The sequence below is a fragment of the Sus scrofa genome, chromosome 14 (genome assembly GCF_000003025.6).
Source record: "Sus scrofa isolate TJ Tabasco breed Duroc chromosome 14, Sscrofa11.1, whole genome shotgun sequence".
In the NCBI taxonomy this organism is placed as follows: domain Eukaryota; kingdom Metazoa; phylum Chordata; class Mammalia; order Artiodactyla; family Suidae; genus Sus; species Sus scrofa.
This window is the reverse complement of record NC_010456.5, coordinates 88,001,514-88,019,355: the sequence shown is the minus strand read 5'-3', so window position 1 is coordinate 88,019,355 and position 17,842 is coordinate 88,001,514. Positions and strand designations below refer to the sequence as shown.

Here is a 17,842-nt window from a genome sequence, read left to right as displayed (position 1 = left end):
CTTACAATCGCCCAAAGTGTAAGCCCTTCCAATTAATTCCTTTCCTGCTCCACTCTGATCTCATTTCTGCTCTGTACTCTCCCTCTCCTCTACCATCACACATCCTGCAATAACTATACTTCCTGATAATTCTTCACACTGTTCCATTGCAAACAAATACCCTAAACCTCAACCAATTTAAATAAATGTCAACAGTCTTATTCTCTAATTAGGGCGGGAGCTATCACCTCTCCCACTCAGCAAATACAAGGCATGGAAGTCATTCCTAGTTCACCATCACAGTTCTTAACCCTCAAATAAAGGTACTTTTGAGGATTTGGTCATCTGTTGTTACCTCTCTCTCCTTGTCATTCACTGGCTTCTTGGTCACTCTCCCACATTTACCAAAGGGCTTTGGAACCTGGTTCAGAATCTTTCCACCCCTGATTCTGCTACCTTTCTGAGCAACTCAGGTCCTACATAGCTGACTCTCATAAAATTTCTAGCTTAACAGTTCCCTTATTTGCTCAACTCCAAGAACCTTCACTTTCTCCCCATTTTAGAAACCCGTTCCATAGCCAGATCTTGCATTTATTCATAACAAGCAACTGCTCCTTCTATTTAATCTTATATTCCAATACCCAATCTCAATCACTTCATATCCTAGCAGCTCCTTTTGGGCTTCATTTGTTCCCTCTTCAGCCTAGATTCAATGGCCCACCACTTTAAATGCTCTCAGTACCAGAAGTTCTTGCCTCCTTATCCTGCCATACCACACCGGCCCATAAAACTCAGCATAAAATCACTCCAACTGTTCAACTTGCCAGGTCAGACCTTCAGGTTGTTGAGGCCTGAGAAAGGGTACAGGGGAAATCATTATACGACTATATATACCAGAGCCATGAAAAATGCATTATTATAATTCTGCTAACCCATTCGGTTAGCCCTCTTATTTCTTTCAATGGCCTTCTCAAAATTCTCACTTTCTCCTCGAACTCTACCCTAAAATCACCATCACCTTCCCCATTAATCTCAGCTAATGAGGTGATACCTCCACTTCAGTGATAAAAATTCATCAAGTGTGCTGAAGCCTCAAATTCCTCACTAACACCCAAACACTTTTCTCTATCTCCACCATCTTTACTCTTTATTCCTACTTCAATAGAAACCATATTCCTATTCCTACTCAAATCCAGTATTTTCACTGTTACCTCCACAATATTCAATCTCACAACACTGTATTTTCAACCTATTCCCTCCTCCTAACTTTTTCCATTTAGCATATAAACATACAGAACTTCCTCTCATCTTGATAGAACATACCCCCCCGCCTACTATCTTCTATCTCTACAAGCTTGTTTGTTTGTCTTTTTGCCATTTTTGGGCCGCTCCCGCGGCATACGGAGGTTCCTAGGCTAGGGGTCGAATTGGAGCTGTAGCCACCGGCCTACACCAGAGCCACAGCAACGCAGGATCCAAGCCGCGTCTGCGACCTACGCCACAGCTCATGGCAACGCCAGATCGTTAACGCACTGAGCAAGGGCAGGGATCAAACCGCAACCTCATGGTTCCTAGTCAGATTCGTTAACCACTGCACCACGACAGGAACTCCTCTACAAGCTTTTTGAAAAGAATGTCTGCACTTCCTGCTTCCACTCTCTCAGAACTACGCACTCTTCAATTCTTAGCAACCTGGCAGTTATCTCTACCCCAGAGATGCCCCTAAAACTATTATACACAAGATGATCAATCAGTGACTTGTCACTCTGTCCTTACAGTAGTTGACCCATTCTCTGCATTTGACACTGCTGATCATTCTTGTCTTAAAACTTTTCAGTCTTCATTTAACAACATTTAATGAAAACCTACTTTATGGGAAGAACTGGGAATAGTGATGAACATGATAGTCTTAGCCCTCAAGAAACAAAATCAAGGCATTTCCTGGTAGCCTTGCAGTTAAAGGATCCAGCATGGGTTTGATTGCTGGCCCAGGAACTTCTGCATGCCACATGCACAGTCAAGAAAAAAAAAAAAGAAAAAGAAACTTAAAATCAAGTTGGGGAAGCCTCTGTGAAAATTCCTATCTCTTTTCAACCCCTCAGATCATCACTTCCATTCTCTACTCAGCCATACCCCCCCAGGGTTCCCCTTTGCTCTTCTCATATCCATCCCAGGATTACCATATTTACATAACCTATTCACTGATAATTACAAAATTTATTTCTCCAGCTAAGAATTCTATCCTGAGTTCTAGACTCATTTACTCTCTATGAAAAATATTAGTACTTGGATGTTTATCTTGATGGTATCCTTTGATACACAAAAGTTTTCAATTTTCATGAAGTCCAATTTCTCTAAGTTTTCTTTGGCTATTTGTGCTTTAGATGTCATATTTAAGAAACTGATGTCTGGAGTTCCTGTTGCGGTGCAGCGGAAATGAATCTGTCTAGGATCCATGAGGATGCAGGTTCAATCCCTGGCCTTGCTCAGTGGACTAAGGACCCTGCGTTGCTGTGAGCTGTGGTGTAGGTCACAGATGTGGCTCAGATCTGGCGTTGCTGTGGCTGTGGTATAGACCGGCGGCTACAGCTCCGATTGGACCCCTAGCCTGAGAACCCCCATGTGCTGTGGGTGTGGCCCTAAAAAGAAAAAAAAAAAAAAAAAAAAAGCAAAAAAAACTGTTGTCTAATCTAAGATTATAAGCATTTACACCTACATTTTTCTTTTTTGTTATTATTGTTTTTGTCTTTTTTGGGGGCAGGGGCTGCACCTGAGGCATAAGGACTTTCCCAGGCTAGGGGTTGAATCAGAGCTACTGCTGCTAGCCTATGCCACAGCCACAGCAACACCAGATGGGAGATACATCTGTGACCTACACCACAGACCTACATCCAGCAGTGCTGAATCCTTAACCCACTGAGCAGGGTCAGAGATTGAATCTGCATCCTCATGGATACTGGTCGGGTTCTCTACCACTGAGCCACAGGGGAACTCCTACACTTAATTTTCCTAAGAGTTTTACAGTTGCACCTCTTATATTTAGGTCTTTAATCTATTGAAACCATATTCTTGAAAGCTAATAATTTCAATGGCAGTATCTAAAGGCTTAAGAGTAAAATTCTAAACTCCAAACTAAGAGTTAAATTCCAAAACCATGGCTTTAAATATCACATCCCAAGGCAAGAAAACTTTGCTGGCAGGGTTTACACTGTAAACTACAGCATAGAGGAAGTAGCAGGTGGTGACGTAAGTATAATTCTCCCACAACAACTTAGAGGATATAAAAACCTGGGGGAGGAGCACCAAGGGAAAGAGTAATTAGCAGATAGCTTAGACACAAGTTCCAAATACTTACCTCCTCTCCCATCTGGGGCTAAGTCTTAGGGTGACGAAGGATGAGAAAGATCTTCAGTATGTTTTTGGCAAAAGGACCCAGAATAGAAAATAATTATGTTTCCCATTCCTAAAGTTATGGTCCAGGGAACTTCAAACCTTTTAGCAAAACTTGCAAGAGTCAATGGCATACCCAGATCACATTCCTGGAAAGCTACCTCAGGGTCCCAAGTATGCTGGAGTGATATAGAAATCATTCAGGAGTTTGCCTTTGGGCAGGGACCCAAAAAGGTCTGAGATTAAAAAGGACCCAGCACAGACAGACTTGTTAACCAGAGGCCATGGAAGCAATAGGAACACGAGCTTCAGATGCAGCAGAGCAGACCAGGGCCATGCAGGGTACAACTGAGCAGTGGCCAAGGGCAGAGGATGGCACAAAGATGAGATGTCCCTTCCTCAATGCCAGAAAATACTGTAGGATTTCTCTACCAATACTTTCCAGCATAGGGAAAACAAAAAAAAAAAACAAACCAAAAAACCCAGCTATGTGGAAAAACTGAATATTTATCCAAAGGACTAATTATTTACTCAAGGGTCTGAGTTAACCTGGAATTGACTAAGTTAAACCAGAGTCAACCGACTTTATCCTAAATTGGCAAGACTGTTTTCCACTACCCAGCAGAAATAAGAAATTCCAGAGCTAAGGAAACTTTAGTTATAGAGAACAAATGAAAGTTACATAATTGCACATTCAAATTTGCAGTTTGCAAAATTTACCCTTGCTATACTTCTGAGTTTATCACTGCACAAATGTAAAATGTAAAGCCCTTGCCTACATGATCCACCTCACCAAAATTACGTACTGTTCTTCACCTGGACAACCAAAACCATACTGGTTTCTGTCCATTCTTAAAACATGTCAAGGTCTTTCCTCCCTCATGGCTTCCCCACATGCTGTTTCCTTCACTTGTCCCGTAGCTCTTTACATAGGTTCCTCCAAATCAGCCTTTAGTTTCAACATAAATGTTTCCTCCTTGAAGAGGCCTCTCCGACTACCCTATATAAAGGAGCACAGCACCCTATTCCTTCCTATCTAGCATTCCTTGCAATCTAACCTCCCAAACTCTGTCCTTGCCTGTCTTGTTCACCCCAGGATCTAGCCAATAATAGGTGTTCAGTATATAGTTAGACATGAATGAAAGAATCAAAGTAAATTTGAAAGACAAAATACACTTTAAAACCTTCTAATAAATGTAAGTATTAAGGCGATTAAAATTAGACACCATGTTTTAATTTGAACATCAAAGTCAAATAAAAGACCACAAATAAGTTTATATTTCTTTTTTTTTTTTTTTGGTCTTTTTGTGGCATATGGAAGTTCCCAGGCTAGGGGTCGACTCAGAGTTATAGCCGCTGGCCTACACCACAGCCACAACAATGCTAGATCCAAGCAGAGTCTGCGACCTACACCACAGCTCACCGCAAAAGAGCTCACAGCAACGCTGGAGGAGGCCAGAGATCAAACCTGCATACTCATGGGTGCTAGCCAGCTTCATTTCTGCTGAGCCACAATGGGAACTCCCTATATTTCTGTTTTAAGAACAATGCTATTACAATTTTACATAGAAAAATGGCATGTAAAATCCTAGGGTGCCTTCTCCAGGCTAAAGCCATTTAAAATAGAAACGCAAAACAGAAACAAATAAATGCAACAAAGAATCAAGACAGGTCTCTCTGTTGTTGTTTTCAAGTCATCTGAAAGTAAACCAGTTCCTGAAGTCCTTTAACCAAGGTTTGCATCATCTGATGGTCCACCTCAGATTATGGTGGCACTTTGCCTGACCCCAGGCACCTACCCATAAAGCATAAAAAAAAAAAAAGGTGGAAAACACAAAAAGAACAGGTAAGAATCACAGAAGATAAAGTGAGAGAGGATGGAACTGGGAAGAGAGAGCATTTGAAGAGGTACAATTAAAAATGTTCTAGAACCTATGAAAGAGCCCCATACCTAGAATCAAAAATCACAAAGAATAAACATATAACAGAGGATATCTGTAAAGCAGCAAATTGGTCCTATGAAGAGACACACCATCTGGTGAGCTGCCCCACCTGATCTCTTGCCATTTCTTCTGCCTCTCTGCCTCCCCCACAGCCCACCTCTACACACATACATACACTCCAGTCACAGTGAACCATGATGTAGCTCCTGAATACAAACTATTTTGATCGTTTAATAAAAGAAAACATTTGGCCAGTTTTCTGTTTTTTCTTTTTTTTTTTTTTTGCTTTTTAGAGCCACACCTGCGGCATATGGAAGTTCCCAGGTTGGGGGTCAAATCGGAGCTGCAGCTGCTGGCCTACACTACAGCTTACAACAACAATAGCTCCTTCACCCATTAAGCGAGGCCAGGGACCGCATTCCCATGGATACTAGTCGGGTTCTTAACCCACTGAGCTACAATGGGAACTCCCTGGGCCACATTTAAAAGGAGGGACAGGGGAGTTCCCGTCGTGGCACAGCAGAAACAAATCTGACTAGTAACCATGAGAATGCAGGTTCAATCTCTGGCCTCGATCACTGGGTTAAGGATCTGGCGTTGCCATGAGCAGTGGTGTAGGTGGCAGACACAGCTTGGTTCTGGCGTTGCTGTGGCTGTGGTGTAGGCTGGCAGCTATGGCTCCAATTTGACCCCTAGCCTAGGAACTTCCATATGCCTTGGGTATGGCCCTAAAAAGACAAAAATAAATAAATAAATAAAAGAAGGGACAGGGATATTACTAAGATACATACAGATGAGAAATAAAATTAAAATTGGAAAGCCATTTTTCTGACCAAGTCACATCACAGGTTTCTGGCCAAAAGGCAGCTACTGCTCAAAGGCACCTTCCAAAAAGGGATTCAGTCACCCGTAGCCTGAGGAACAGGGGATGAAAGTCACATGACCACCTAAAAAGACTAAAGACAGAGCAGTGACTGTGATTAAGATCAACAGTACAACAATATAGGTGACTTGGCAAAAAAGATGTTGATCAATTTGGCTAAAATGATCAAAAATAAATATACCTGTACTGACATTAAATTCTTAGTTTTGATAAATGTATGTCATTACTATATGACATTTATGGGAGGGAAAGATGGGCAAAGGGAACCCTTATAGTATATTTGAAATTCTTCTGTAAATCTAAAGTTATTTTGAAAGAAAAATCATTTCAAGAAAAATTATTTCAAAGTTAAAAGAGTCAATTTGCAAAAGTGGAAAAAATTGAAAATATCTAGTCATTTTTTTTAAATTTATTTCTTCTTTTTTTTTTTTTTTTTTTTTTTGGTCTTATTAGGGCTGCACCCTTGGCATATGGAAGTTCCCAGGCTAGGGATCTAATTGGAGCTGCAGCCGCCAGCCTACACCACAGTCAGAGCAACACCAGATCCAAGCCGCATCTGCGACATACAGCTCATGGCAATGCTGGATCCTTAACCCACTGAGTGGGGCCAGGGATCAAACCCTCATCTTCATGGATACTAGTTGTGTTTGTTACTGCTGAGCCATGACGGGAACGCCTCTTTTTTTTTTAAGGGCCACACCTGCAGACTATGGACGTTCCCAGGCCAGCGGTTGAATCAGAGCTGCAGCTGCTGGCCTACAATACAGCCACAGAACACCAGATCCGAGCCCTGTCTGCAATCTATGCTGCAGCTCACAGCAACGCTGGATCCTTAACCCACTGAACGGGGAAGAAATCAAACCCACATGCTCATGGATACTAGTTGGATTCTTAACCTGCTAGGCTACAATAGGAACTCCTGTTTTTGTTTTTGTTTTTAACTACAGGTTTCCCACACCATCTTAAAGTAGAGTGTTCCAATGAAAGCTTTCATAAGCCGGAAATGGTATAAAGCAGAAAAGCAATTATCTTAGAAAACATCTAGCTAATGGATGCACAAAATAAAGATAAAGGACAGGAACAGTTTAAAGGTATCGTCACTTGGAGTTTCCACTGTGGCACAGAGGAAACGAATCTGATTAGTACCCATGAGGATATGGGTTCAATCCCTGGCCTCACTCAGTGGGTTGGGGATCCAACATTGCTGTGATCTGTGGTGGAGATTGCAGACGTAGCTTGGATCCCACATTGCTGTGGCTATGGCATAGGCCGGCAGCTGTAGCTCTGATTTGACCCCTAGCCCAGGAACTTCCATATGCAGCAGGTGCAGCCCTAAAAAGCAAAAAAAAAAAAAAAAAAAAAAAAAAAAAAGCTATGGCCAATTGATGCTGAGATGCTCAGGGTCTTCATTACCTCTAACAGCGTGGCTCCCTTCAAAACAAACACTGAATGCTATTTTTGCCTTTTCTCATAAAAGCAAAAATCCTCTTCAGATTTATTTTTTATTAAAAACAGGTACAATGTAGGCGAAGTGGTATAAAGCCAACTATGCAAAAAAGCAAGGGACACATGCAACGTCATATACTTAACCCACTGAGCGAGGCCAGGGATCAAACCTGCATCCTCATGGATACTAGTTGGGTTCATTATTGCTGAGCCATGACAGGAATGCCTGTGTTGTATTTTTTTAAAGCACAAAGAATATGAAAGTACAGAATATAGTCAGTCTATAATTCATTAGCATAGACTTAAAAAAATATACCAGATAATTATTGTTCCTTTTTATATCCGACCTAGAAAAAACACATGAAGGCAAGGATAAATAACTGCTTTAATTTGAATCTTTCATCACAAACTTCCCTCATTCTTGAGGTCTTGATATTTCTGTATTAGCACCTTTTCAAACTTCATTTTTTTTTTTTTTAATAGCTGACTGGAATTTTCATTGTGGATGGCTGGCAGATATCAACTTCTAGAATCTAAGATGTAATTCCTTTGTGCCTCGTTGGTTTTAGATGGCCCTGCAAGAATGCAATCATAAAGATTCTACAGTTGATGAGAATACTGTGGAGGACAAAACTGTATAAAGGGCACCTTTATATATCTACCCCCTGTATCTTCAAAACAATCTTATCTCAAGCTGTGTTTCGACAGTATGTTACTATAAAACAGAGACTAAGAATAAGGCTGTCATTTCCACTCTTAAGACAAAGATAATAAAAACTTCTAATTTCAACATAAAGGCTAGATTAGGAGTTCCCGTCAGGCTCAGTGGAAACGAATCAAACTAGGAATCATGAGGTTTTGGGTTCAATCCCTGGCCTCACTCAGTGGGTTAAGGATCCAGCGTTGCCGTGAGCTGTGTAGGTCGCAGATGTGGCTCAGATCTGGCATTGCTGTGGTTCTGGCATAGGCCGGCAGCTAAAGCTCTGATTAGACCCCTAGCCTAGGAACCTCCATGTGCCACGGGTTCGGCCCTAGAAAAGACAAAATAATAATAATAATAATAATAAAGGCTAGATTAGTCACCTTGTTAATTTAAGCCACTTGCCTATGTGTTACACTAATGACAATAAGTTGCTGATGGCAGCTCATCTGAAAATTGGTGAAATCATTTGAGTACTTGATATTTCATTACAATTCCCAGATTGTTTCCAGAACTTGAGGATGAGTTTCTGTTCTATCCTCTTTTTTGATAAGAGTAAACATCACAGCAGGGAGTGACTGCCTTATAAGCTGTAAATGGTAAAAAGCCATTCAAAAAAGGAGGGTTTTTTTGTTTGTTTTTTCGTTTTTGTCTTTTGTCCTTTTAGGGCCACACCCACAGCATATGGAGGTTCCCGGGCTAGGGGTCAAATCAGAGCTGTAGCCGCCAGCCTACGCCAGATCAGAGCCGTGTCTGTGACCTACACCACAGCTCATGGCAACACTGGATCCTTAACCCATCGAGCAAGGCCAGGGATAGAACCTGCAACCTCATGGTTCCTAGTCACATTTGTTTCCTCTGCACCACAAATGCCAGGAGGTATAATCTCAAAATTATCAGCATTATATAAGATGTCAAAGGGAACTAGACTCTGCAGATTTCTAATGTAGAGAGCATGAAAAATAATGATAATTTTCAAAGGGAACTAAAACCTGCAGATTTCTCAATGTAGAGAATATGAAACCTTAAGCATCACAATTCCCAGTGCCATAGTTAAGAATGCTTCATCCTTTTTTTTTTTTTTTTTTTGGAGTTCCTTGGCTAGGGGTCAAATGAGAGCTGCCGGCCTACACCACAGTCACAGCAATGCCAAATCTGGGCTGCATCTGCAACCTACACTGCAGTTTATGGCAATATAGGATCCTTCACCCACTGAGAGAGGCCAGGGATTGAACTCGCATCCTCATGGATACTATGTCGGGTTCTTAACCCACTGAGCCACAACAGGAACTTCTATTTCACTCTTCATAAACTGCACTTGTATCCTAGGAAAATACATTACCATAATAAGATAGCAAAGAGAGGGTCAGTTATTTTCAATGGCAAATATTACAAACACCGTTGGCTGCCAATTTAACAATTATTCCTTCCAAAACTTTCTTGCTTGCTGGCACAGCCTGGGTATACTTCAGAAGTTAAGAGTGCCAGAAATTCTTCTTTCTAGTCTCCTTTACAGCAAGAGCAGGGCAAATAAACCATCCGAGCTCTTGGGGTCTAAGAGTTGAAGCTGGTTGGCAGGCCTTTGGAAAAGGTTTTCTTCACCACTAGAGAGCTATGTATGGGAGGAAACTACTGTTCTTCTACATAATACTTGTGTCTGTCTGTGACCTCTGGAACTGCTTTAGCAATCTTATAACCATGAGGAAAGATATCACCAACTTGCTGAAAATAACAGAGAAAAGCCTTGGGTCCCTGAAGCACTGAATCACTAAGCCCTATACCTGCCTTACCTACAGACTTCTTATTAGATAATAATTATCAGTTGGTTTATGACTTTAGTTTAAACCGTCTTTATTTGGATATCGTTACTTGAGGGCCAGAGCGTCCTAACTAATTAAGCTAGCAAATATCTGTTCATTCCTTGCTATCCACATCAGGATGTTAGACTGCTGCTCCTTAGCTGACTCCAGCCCTTACTGTTACCCCAAAACTGGGTTCCCCTCTTGGTGGGTATTGAGCCAGTAGACACAATCACACCAAAGACTGGGAGAAGGAAGGATTTATTATTACCTGCAGCAAGTAAAAAGAATACCAGGGATCTTTCCCAAAGCCATGTCTCCCCAACAGCAAAAATGGGTAAGTTTTAAGCTAAGGGTACATGCATATTCACAGAGGGGCCTGAGCAGAGGGGAACTCAGCATAGAACTGGGACAAAGGTGGACAGAGTCCAGGCTTTAGTTGATTGAAGGCAAGTAGGTCAACATCATCATACCACCCTCCACTTGGGTAGGGGCCTTAGTTCCCTACAGAACTTATAGATATATTAGGTATATCCCTTGAGGAGGAACTAGGAGTCTGATTTATCACTGCATTATTGTTTGACTCTCTCTTCTCCATTCCTGCATTCCTTTATTCCCTTAAGATCACTAATTACTGAGGCTTGTTCAAGGGCAAGCATTGTGGCCAGGCTTAGATCACAAAACGGCTTAGGACAAAATGGCTTCTCTTATGTCAAGAAAGCCATATCTGGTTCTCTTTCTCCAGGGACCCCCCTAATTTATCTGCCCACATTACCAGTGTCTCTACCCTAATCCCTACTGCTTCAGTCATGTTTTTCTTTCCTGCCTTTCACTAAGGAACAAGCTCAGTATAATTATATGTACATTTATACTTCACGATATAATCTATTTTTTCTGCATCTCTCCGTGATGGTCAACAAGAAGGTGCTTTTTTGCTTCTCCAGTATATTTTTCAGTTATGTCTGCTTTTAACACCATCCCAGATATGTTGCAATTTTTAGCTTACACTTGCTTTCTTACTCTTCAAACCCCAATCCCATATCGAAATCACAACTCATCTAAAATTTCTATAAAGAAAATGCTAAAGATAGAATAAAGATTTGCTTTTATACAGGGTCACCCACATAGATCAAGTGGCACTGACTGGTGAGGTATCCTGAATAATAAACAACTGAATGTACTATCTTTCTTTTCCTGAGGAAAACAAAAAACTGAACCTCCAGTTAAAAAAAACCTGAGAAAAGAAAAAGGCAGAGAGACATAATGAATTACATACAAGTGAGTTCAAAATCCCAGTTTTTCTTTTTTTTTTTTTTTTTAGGGCCGCATCTGCAGCACGTGTAAGTTTTCTGGCTAGGGGTCCAATCAGAGCTGCAGCTGTCAGCCTATACCACAGCCACAGCAACATGGAATCTGAGCCACATCTGTGACCTACAGTGCAGCTCATGGCAACGTGGATCCTTAACCCACTGACCAAGGCCAGGGATCAAACGGGCATCCTCATACTAGTTTGTTTCCTTACCAATGAGCCACAACGGGAATTCCCCCCCCCTCCTTTTTTAGAGCACAATTTTAAAATAAAAGATTTTAAAAATTCAAAAATCTACTTGATGGGTTCTTTTAGAGATACTTTTAAGGCATCTATACATAGGAGATTCTCAAATTAAAATAATTTCCGGGAGTTCTCATTGTGGCTCAGCAGTAAATGAACCCAACTAGTATTCATGAGGATGTGGGTCTGATCGCTGGCCTCACTCAGTGGGCTAAGGATCTGGCATTGCCATTAGCTGTAGTGTACGCTGCAGATGTGGCTCAGGCCTGGCATTGCTGTGGCTATGGTGCAGGCTGGCAACTACAGCTTGGATTAGACCCCTACCCTTGGAACTTCCATATGCCATGGGTGTGGCCCAGAAAAAAAAATAATAATAATAATTTCTTTACTTCCTTCCATAGCCTTTCTACCTTCTTGAATTCAGGTGAACAAAACTTGGAAGAAGCAAAGTTAAACATTTATTTTTCTGAAGGCTAAAGTTATCAAGGAGATAAACAAAGGCAATAAAACTAAGCTTTTAAACCACTTTCCTCAAAACATATCTAAGAATTTAATCCGAACGTAATTTAGTGAAGATCCAGGTTCTCACCTCATACTTTACAGAATATTGTGAGAATTAAAACATTCTCCCTGTTGTATAGCAGAGGGAACTGTTATCTAGTCACTTGGGATGGAATATGATGGAGGATAATGTGAGAAAAAGAGTATATACACACACACACACACACACACATATATATATGTATATATATACACACACACATATATATATATACGACTGGGTCAGTTTGCTGTACAGCAGAAACTGAAAGAACATTGTAAATCAATATAATAGAAAAAATAAAAATCTTAAAACAAATAAACAGTAATACCCCTTGTGGCTCAGTGTAAGGGAATGTGACTAGTATCCATGAGGATGTAGGTTCAATCCCTGGCCTTGCTCAGTGGGTTAAGGATCTGGCACTGCGGTGAGCTGCAGTGTAGGTTGAGAAGGCCACTCTGATTTGGCGTTGCTGTGGCCATCCTGTAGGCCAACAGATACAGCTCCGATTGGACCCCTAGCCTGGGAACCTCCATATGCCACGGGTGTGGCCCTTAAAAAAAAAAAAAGGCAAAAAAAATTCTCATCCATGCTCTAATAAGTGAATAAAGTCAGTATCAGAAGGCAAAGTCGTTTTGCAAGTCAAAAAGATGCCGTTTTTAAAAATCACCAAAGTACAGAGGGGATGCTAAAGCTAGTAATATGGCCTTTGATAGCTTGTCTTACAAACTGAGTCAGTACACTTTTACAAGCAACAAACTTATCCACAGGAGTGTTATAACTTAAGCATAGCTCATCAAGTATAAATTCAAAATCAAACCCTCATATTCTTTAAGTCTACGAATCCTATTCTAGATCATTAATACGTATATTATTGAGGAAGAATTTCTAGTTTTATTGCATTTCTATAGTGTGTTTTCAGACTATTTCAAGAACATATTTCTGAAATAGGGACGCACAGTCAGTAAATTTTAGAAAGACACAACAATGATTTACATGTCTATTTCCTCTCAACCTCACTGAACAGTTGAAAGGGACAAATAAGAAACTTCGAGCGGTGAAAGCCAATGGGTAAGGGATTCCCCAGCTCCCAGGCTTTCTGCTTTCCCCTTCCTGCAAGCCACCTCAAAACTTCCACTCCATTGACAGGAGTTCTTCCCAGTCTCGGCGGATAAAGTCAAGCCCTTAGCCCGGCCTCCAACCGCTGCCTCTCCCGGCCGCCGGAAGACAGACGCGGGACGGACTCCCCGCCCGAGGGCGCGCAGGCTGAAAAAAGGAATACCCCTGACTCACTCGCCCCGGGCCCACCGCCAGACCACACTACCTTCACCCACGCTCCGTCCCGGAACCAGACTCTTAGCGCCCCCCAGAGGCTGGAAGGTCCCTTCCCCAGCGAGGCCTCCCCTCCCCCGGCAAAAACCCTTCCCCGGCAAGGCCGGGACCACGCACAGACCTACCAGGACACCAGCTCCGGGCAGATCTCAGCAGCCTGCGGGAGCCCTCGCCCCACCCCCACCCCCGCCCCGCGAGCATGCGCGCTAGGCCCGCCCGCGCCTGCGCGCCTCCGAGCGGCCTCGCCGGCACGCGCCGCCGCCGCCGCCGCCGCCGGGGAGGCCGGGCGAGGCCACGGCGGAGGCGGAGGCCCGGCTCCCTGGGCGGCGCGCGCCCCCCGCCCTGCCATTCACAGGCGACGTTGGCCCGCGGCCCCCAAAGTCCGTCCTCCGGGTTAGGCGGCGAGCGGCGGAGGGGAGGGGACAGCCAGGAAGGAAGGAAGCTGCGGCTTAAAAGGGAAGACAGTGCCGGGTCCTTTCTCCCTCCGTCCGTCAGTCCCCGGGCCTGCGAGAGCTTCTCTCCTCCGCGGCCTCCGCCCCGCCGCCATGTACCGCTGCCTAGGTGAAGCGCTGCTGCTGTCCCGCGCCGGGCCCGCCGCCCTGGGCTCGGCGGCGGCAGACTCGGCCGCGCTGCTGGGCCGGACCCGCGGGCAGCCCGCCACCGCCCCGCAGCCGGGTCTCGCGCCGCCCGCCAGGCGACACTATAGCGAGGCGGCGGCCGACCGCGAGGACGACCCCAATTTCTTCAAGATGGTGGAGGGCTTCTTCGATCGCGGCGCCAGCATCGTGGAGGACAAGCTAGTGGAGGACCTCAAGACCCGGGAGAGCGAGGAGCAGAAGCGGAACAGGGTGCGTGGCATCCTGCGGATCATCAAGCCCTGCAACCATGTGCTGAGCCTGTCCTTCCCCATCCGGCGCGACGACGGATCCTGGGAGGTTATCGAGGGCTACCGGGCCCAGCATAGCCAGCACCGTACGCCCTGCAAGGGAGGTGAGCGCTACCCAGCTCCTCGCGCCCTGCCCCGCCTGGCCGCCTGCCTCACCCGCCACGGCTCAGTCCAGCCCGGGCGGGCATTGTCCCCCACCCACGTCCCCCCCGCCCCACCAGCCCGGCCTCGGATGTATCAGGCTCCAGTGGATAGTGAATTTTCCACCCTATCACCACCGTATAGTTACCCCATCTCCTTCCCCCGCTAGCCATCACCCCCGGCTTCTGCATGTTGATGCTGTTTGCAGAAGACACCGTACCGCTCTTTGATCCTAGCGTCTGTGACAAATTGGGTGGGTCTTAACGAAAAGCACTTGTGGAAAAGGGATTGACCGGCCTATCTGATTGTGCCTCTGCTAGATTTTGTGGGCTTCTATGACTCATGCGAATGCAAACCATGAAAGAATTGTTTGCGGATTTTTTCACCCTTCTACAGCAGTGACAGATGACACAGGAACATACAAAATGAATCGCCTTTTACGTTTGAAATCCAGTTTTACTAACTAAATGAATTTATTAATTACATGTTTATTAATTATGCATTTTCCTACCCTGACGGCTTCGGTCTTGCACACACAGAAAAGGTAATACATGAGCAGAGTAACATCTGACAAACACCGGGCGTCCTGACAATAAATCTAAAGGGTTTAGACTGCAGGACGGCCAGCCAGCCAATGGAATGAAATAGCCCGGGGGGTGTGTACTGATCCTAGCTAGTACTAGATTTGAGCTTGAGGAAAAGATAAAGTACTTGAAGGAGCTGAGTCGGTTAAATTTTGATAGTTAACAAATTATCCTGTAGTTTAAAATTTTGAATGTCTGTAGATTTGGCTTCTTCTACAGTTAAGATTGCTTTCTTGAGCAAATAACACCCCCCCCCAAAATTGCACAGTGCATGTTTAAAGTGCTTAAAAAATAACGTGGCAAAACCACTTATTTCTATTTTTTAAATTATGTAGAATAAAGGACCCAGGGAGGTAAAGAATCTTGCTGGAGGTTGCTTGGCTAATAAAGAGGATCTTTGTCAAGACCTTTTGTTTGGGTAAATCTGGTCCGGTGTTCTATTATACCAGCTGACTAAAAGGATGATCTTTAGAAATCTCTCTACCTGAAAAATCTGAGCTCTGCTGGCATTCTTAGTATAGGAACAAAGGTTGCTTCAAACTGCTTAATGATTTACTTTTACAAATTGCTAGTTTTGCATTGGCCCTACCCACTTCTAGGACTTAGCTTTAGAGCTTAATTACCCTCCAGCTCTCTGTTTTTCTCTCCTAAAACCTACTTTTTGTCATTTTAGGGCCCCAGTCTTTTGGCAAATGGAGGTTCCCAGGCTAGGGCTCGAATCAGAGCTGTAGCTGCAGGCCTATGCCACAACCACAGCAACGTGGGATCCGAGCCACGTCAGCAACCTATATACACACAGCTCATGGTAATGCCAGATCCTTAACCCACTGAGCGAGGCCAGGGATAGAACCCGAGTACTCATGGATACAGGTCAGGTTTGCTAACCTCTGAGCCATGAGGGCAACTCCCTAAAACCAACTTTTGAACCACTTTGATCTCTCTTTCTAGCTCCAGTATTACATAAAACATTCACACTGTCCATTTCCTATGTCACCTTCCTTCTTCCTCCTCACTCCCTTAATCTCTAACCAAGAATGCAAGCTCACCATCCCAAGACAATCAGACAGAATGTTGAAAGAAGAAGCAAAGTTAGCAAATATTAAAGTGTAGTGTTTATTTAGAATGGACATCAAGTTCTTATACTGTCCTTTTGGCAGTATTTTCCAGTCATTTAAAAGATATGCAACTAAATCAGCTTATTTTTCTGCAGAATCTGATTTAGTTCCCTTGATTTTTATATTATGCTGTTCTTTATATGCCAAGCCCTTTCCTATCATTATGAGTCACAATTCCACAAACTCACTAAAGCAACTCAAGATTGCCATAGTTTTTCAGTCCTCTTCCTCTTGTTGCCACAGCAGTTTTATATCAAACTATTAATAAACCTAGCAACAAATTGCATCAGCCATACAAAACACTGTTATTGTAGCACTTGCGCTTGCTAGAGCTATTCTGCTAGAGCGAAAGATACAGTTCTGTTCTGTTTATCCCATTTACAAGAAGGCATGCTACTGAAAGCACTACTAACTCGTGGCATATAAATGGAAACTTAATTGTAATTAATAAATAGTAGCAGGCATTGCAAGATAGTATAATATGAAGGAAAATCAGCCTGTATAAGGTTTATTAACTTAAGAAATTTGAAAGACTTTATGGAGAGAACAGGATTGGGGAGGATTATATACCTGTGGGAGCTCTTCAACATATTTTGAAGTGTTTAGATAATACTAAATAGATCAGCAAAATTGGGTACTGTAGGCATCCATGCTTTGCTTTCAAAACAAAGGGGATCTTCTAATCCATTAGATGCCCTTATTTATTTATTTATTTTATTTTCCCACTGTACAGCAAGGGGATCAAGTTATCCTTACATATATACATTACAATTACATTTTTTTCCCCACCCTTTGTTCTGTTGCAACACGAGTATCTAGACAAAGTTCTCTAGATGCCCTTATTGCAGAGAATATATTCCAAGAGGGAAATATTTTCAGTGATTTTTTTTTCTCTAATTAAACACTATAAAAGTTGTTAACCTCCTTGGTTTCAAGTTTTAGAAATACAGCATCTATTAGGTGATTGAGATTTTTTAAATGCTTTGGATAATCTCTATGAACTTCATTGAATAAGGTCCTTCCCCCCCTTAAACATCCTTTTTCTCTCCCTATTCTCATTCCTCTGCTTAGTCAAGCAACTGTTCTTTGGGGGAGGGGGAACTTGTCTGCTCCCCTTCATCCTTTTTCCCATCCACAGCTTTCTAATCTTTCCTCAAGAGCAACGTTGTACTTGTGTTTTCCAAAATAGAATACTCAAGGTTGAAGCAAAGCAATAATCATAATTTATAATCTCTATAAGGGAAACAGGTGGTTTTAAAACCTAAGGGTGGCTGATGTGTACTTTATCACAGGTAAATATTTAATAATACATATCATTTTTGTGCAACTTTTTTCCTACATAACCATATTTAACTGAAGCCAATGGATTTGCATCTGTTAAGGATTTGCAAAAGAGTATCCTTTAAGGCTCTGAAGGGAAGTTTTTTTGTTTTTTTTTATTTTGGTTTTTGGAGGTTTTTTTTGTTTGTTTGTTTGTTTTGCATTTTAGGGCCAGACCTAAATTCCCAGGCTAGGGGTCCAATCGGAACTGCAGTTGCCTGCCTCCGCCAC

The 17,842-nt window shown here is 42.9% G+C and overlaps 2 protein-coding genes across 7 annotated transcripts in view; one reads left to right on the top strand and one right to left on the bottom strand.

Moving 5' to 3' along the window:
• Window positions 1-13,757, bottom strand: part of FAM35A (family with sequence similarity 35 member A) — a 115,557-nt gene extending 101,800 nt beyond the window's left edge. For 2 of the 6 annotated variants that reach the window (XM_021073593.1, XM_021073595.1), the window contains exon 1: window positions 13,691-13,757. The gene's annotated coding sequence lies outside the window, so the exon portion shown is untranslated. The remainder of the gene's footprint in view (window positions 1-13,690) is intronic. The other 4 variants (XM_021073589.1, XM_021073591.1, XM_021073594.1 and 1 more) reach the window with 4 other exon arrangements.
• The window catches only part of GLUD1 (glutamate dehydrogenase 1), a 36,526-nt gene continuing 32,664 nt past the window's right edge, over window positions 13,981-17,842 (top strand). Inside the window, 1 exon segment of the mRNA NM_001244501.1 lies at window positions 13,981-14,555. Within this exon segment, the coding sequence (NP_001231430.1) occupies window positions 14,111-14,555 (445 nt within the window). The 5' untranslated portion in view covers window positions 13,981-14,110.